Raw genomic sequence first — 3,221 nt, 5'->3', positions numbered from 1 at the left:
CTGGCCCAGGGAATCATACCAGCTCTGGCCAGCTGTATAGAGGTAATCAAACAAGATCCATTGGTCTTGTCTTTTGTAATAAACACCTCAACTTTACTAACATTCATAGAGTTTTGCAAAGCTCTGAACTGGGGCCACACAAAGTTAAATGTACAGCAGTAATGCTAACATGTCACTCTTGATGTTTCTGTGTGTGAACCAGAACCAGAGACATAATCTAGCGGTTGTTGAAGCGGTGGGGTTCACCCTCTCTCAGCTTCTCCAGGCCAAAGATGCAGCAGAGAAAATAATCCCGTAAGCACTGCAGTGGCACACCAGTACCTGTCTCTGTTCTTTACTGTGCTTTTCACTCAGAAGATGTTAAATTCACTTCCTGTGTAGGGTGTTACATCCATTAGACACTGTCCTGAGTTATGTAAAGGTCCCTCCGTCTTTTCGCAGTATGGTCCTGGCCTCCAGCTTACCTTCACACTTGTTATCAGTCCTGACTCCTGATCCAAATTTTGGCCTGGCACCTGCTATTGAGTGTGCGTGGTGTCTACACTACTTAACATGCAGGTGAGAGCTGTGTGTCAGCAAACTTGTATTTACCCTCTTCTATTATGTGCAGTTGTTTCACAAACAGTGTAACTTTACTGATTATAATAATAATGATCTGTCTCTCTTCTGCTTTTATTTTGAAGTATTGTGGATAAACGAGAGCTGCTAGCTCATGGAGCCCTGTCACAGTGCAGTTCACTGTTAGTGTCACTAGGTGATGCTATCGCTGTAGGAAACAAAGAAGAAGGAATTGAGTTGGTAACAAAATTAACACTCTTGTTCTTTTCTTTGTTTATTAATTGCTTGAGACAAATAATGTATGTCAGTACTTTTTATTACTGCTGACCAATTTTCAAAGCATGCATTACATTTTTCTATTAATATCTTAATCGGTAAGAGCTCAGTTGATTTTGGTTCCTGTCATCATGTTATGAAGATCAATAATGCAGAGATGTGAAAATTAGTTAAGACAAGTGGTACATCACTGTGAACAGTGTTGGTGCATTAAAGGAAGCTTCAGTTTCAACAACAGAAAATCCCCAAGGGTTAAAGCTATAAGACTTATTATGTAGTTGTTTCTTGCATTACACAGGTTGTAAAAACGAGGGTTTCATTACCTTTTATGATAAAAAAGAATTGAATTTTCATACTGAAAGGCAAAAAAAATCAAAAACTAATGAAACATTTGCTAAACATGTTCAGGAAAATGAGCCAAAGTGCAATGTATAGTATATTATACACTACTTGTGATCTTTAGAGTGAAGTATGCAACATTACCAGTATGGAATGGTTTAACTGACATGGGCATTTTTCCATCTGGTGACCCACTTTAGCTTGTCTGTCCTCTGCTGCGGTGCGTAGGGAACCTTCTGGCCTCCTGCCCAGTGGGAGACCTGAATACTCAAGTGTGTGACGTTCACCTTGTGGTTGCTCTGTGCGCACTTATCCAGGCCTACCTACAGACTCGGCCAGCCTTGGCCAGAGAGAGTGCCTGGGTCCTCAACAACCTGACAGGTGAGAGCAGTCTGGTGCAGTCACCTCTGGTCTCTGCTCAGGCCCAAACACATACGTCTGCACTGATTTTGGTCTTGAAAATGTGGAAACTGGGAGGGGGATTTCTGTTATACTCAGCAGTGTCTAGTTTAGGAAAAGCTCATAGAAGCAGACATTATTAGGGCGTAATTAGGCATGCACGTTGTACACTAGATCATTGTTGATACCTCGCCCAAATGGTTTTGGTTTGAACTTTTTATAGACAGGTTACTTATATTTGTGCAACAAAACCAAGTAATTGATTGATTGATGAAATTAGTTGGCTTTTACATGAGTTTTATTGAACCTTTTGTGCTACACACATCTAAAAATACAAACACGGACTTGTATAACTCAGGACATTTGATCCAAAGTATTCCCAGTCTGATTATTATTTTACTATTGTTGTCAGTAACTGTATCAACAGATCATCAGCTGTTTGTCTTTAAAAGGGTTTGGCATCTAGCCATTTTGCCATAGCCGTGTAGTTTATGAAGAAGTTGTTTGTCATGTTTCTTTTCATTCCTTTATCAGTATCTTTGGTGCTAAATTTATGTTCATTTTACTGATCGTGAAAACCTGAATGAATTTATGACAAGAGTTTCCTTCCGTACACACCCGAGGACTGATGTATTTATTCAGAGTGACTGTGTTTAATGGGATTTGTTCTGACCCCTGTCATGTCACTCTCTGTTCCAGCTCACTCCAGTGATTTCTGCTCTGCTCTCCTCTCCTTCAACTTGGTCCCTGGACTGATCCAGCTTCTGCCTTTCTCTCAAGGCATCAATACATTGGTCAGTGCATGCCAAATTCAGACTTCAGTATTATTGTATTAGTAGTATGCTTCAGTTATTGTGGAACATAATGATCAGCATTGTATTTGTTCTGCTGCTCTTATACTGGGATGAATCTAGAGCTTGTTCCTTTGTTGGCACACAACACTACATTGTTATAGCACCATCTCACTGGTCTGTGCCTTCTCATTGTCCTCAGATCCTCAGGGTTCTTGCAAATGTTTCCCACAAGAAAAAGTTCTGTGTCCAGCTGGGCCAGCTTGGATTACTGTCTGCACTCTGTGCCACGCTTAAAATGACCGACCAAGAAATGGTGACCCTGAGTCTGGACATCCTCTTCATGTTGGTATCTAGCACGCCACAGGTAAGCAAGAGCACTTCAGTGAGCGAAACCAAATCACATAATGATTAGCTTTTGCTAAGCTGCCATCTTTGCAAAAACCTTTACCAGTGTTGTCTTGGCTGATGCGTTGCTTTTTTTTATTTTAGTTGGCTGAAGAGTTTGAGAGGCAAGGTGGATTGTCACTGTTAGAAGCCATTCAGTACAACAGTGAAGGAGAGATGAGGCGAAGAGCAACATACCTGCTGGAGCACCACCTACTGTTACTCTAACCATACTTCACAGTGAAGACATCTGTATAGTTTTGTCCTCTGGTGAATCTGTGGTAATCAAGAAATCAAAAAATGAGTTATTTGATCTGTTGTGCTGCAGGTGACCAACACACCAGGACACAGTGTGTCTTTAAACAATGCCACAGAAACTAATGCCTGGATATCAAGTATCATGTCCTCAGGTCATATTACTGTATATTATAACAGTATTTTATTAGCTGTAAAGATGAAGTGTATATATAT

At 40.6% G+C, this 3,221-nt stretch overlaps 1 protein-coding gene across 1 annotated transcript; it reads left to right on the top strand.

Moving 5' to 3' along the window:
* Nucleotides 1-3: 3 nt before the first annotated feature.
* On the top strand, nucleotides 4-3,215 carry LOC109953839 (transmembrane and coiled-coil domain-containing protein 6-like; the record flags this gene model as incomplete). Its single annotated transcript, XM_020589292.1, has 8 exons — nucleotides 4-42; nucleotides 203-294; nucleotides 442-558; nucleotides 684-798; nucleotides 1,374-1,554; nucleotides 2,272-2,366; nucleotides 2,566-2,730; nucleotides 2,856-3,215. Coding segments are annotated over 8 exons (927 nt in total), but the record flags the coding sequence as incomplete, so codon positions are not given.
* Between the last annotated feature and the right edge of the window lie 6 nt (nucleotides 3,216-3,221).

The sequence above is a fragment of the Monopterus albus genome, unplaced genomic scaffold (assembly GCF_001952655.1).
Source record: "Monopterus albus unplaced genomic scaffold, M_albus_1.0 scaffold1550.1, whole genome shotgun sequence".
Classification (NCBI taxonomy): domain Eukaryota; kingdom Metazoa; phylum Chordata; class Actinopteri; order Synbranchiformes; family Synbranchidae; genus Monopterus; species Monopterus albus.
Note: the sequence above shows the minus strand (reverse complement) of the source record. Positions and strands in the feature narration are given on the sequence as shown.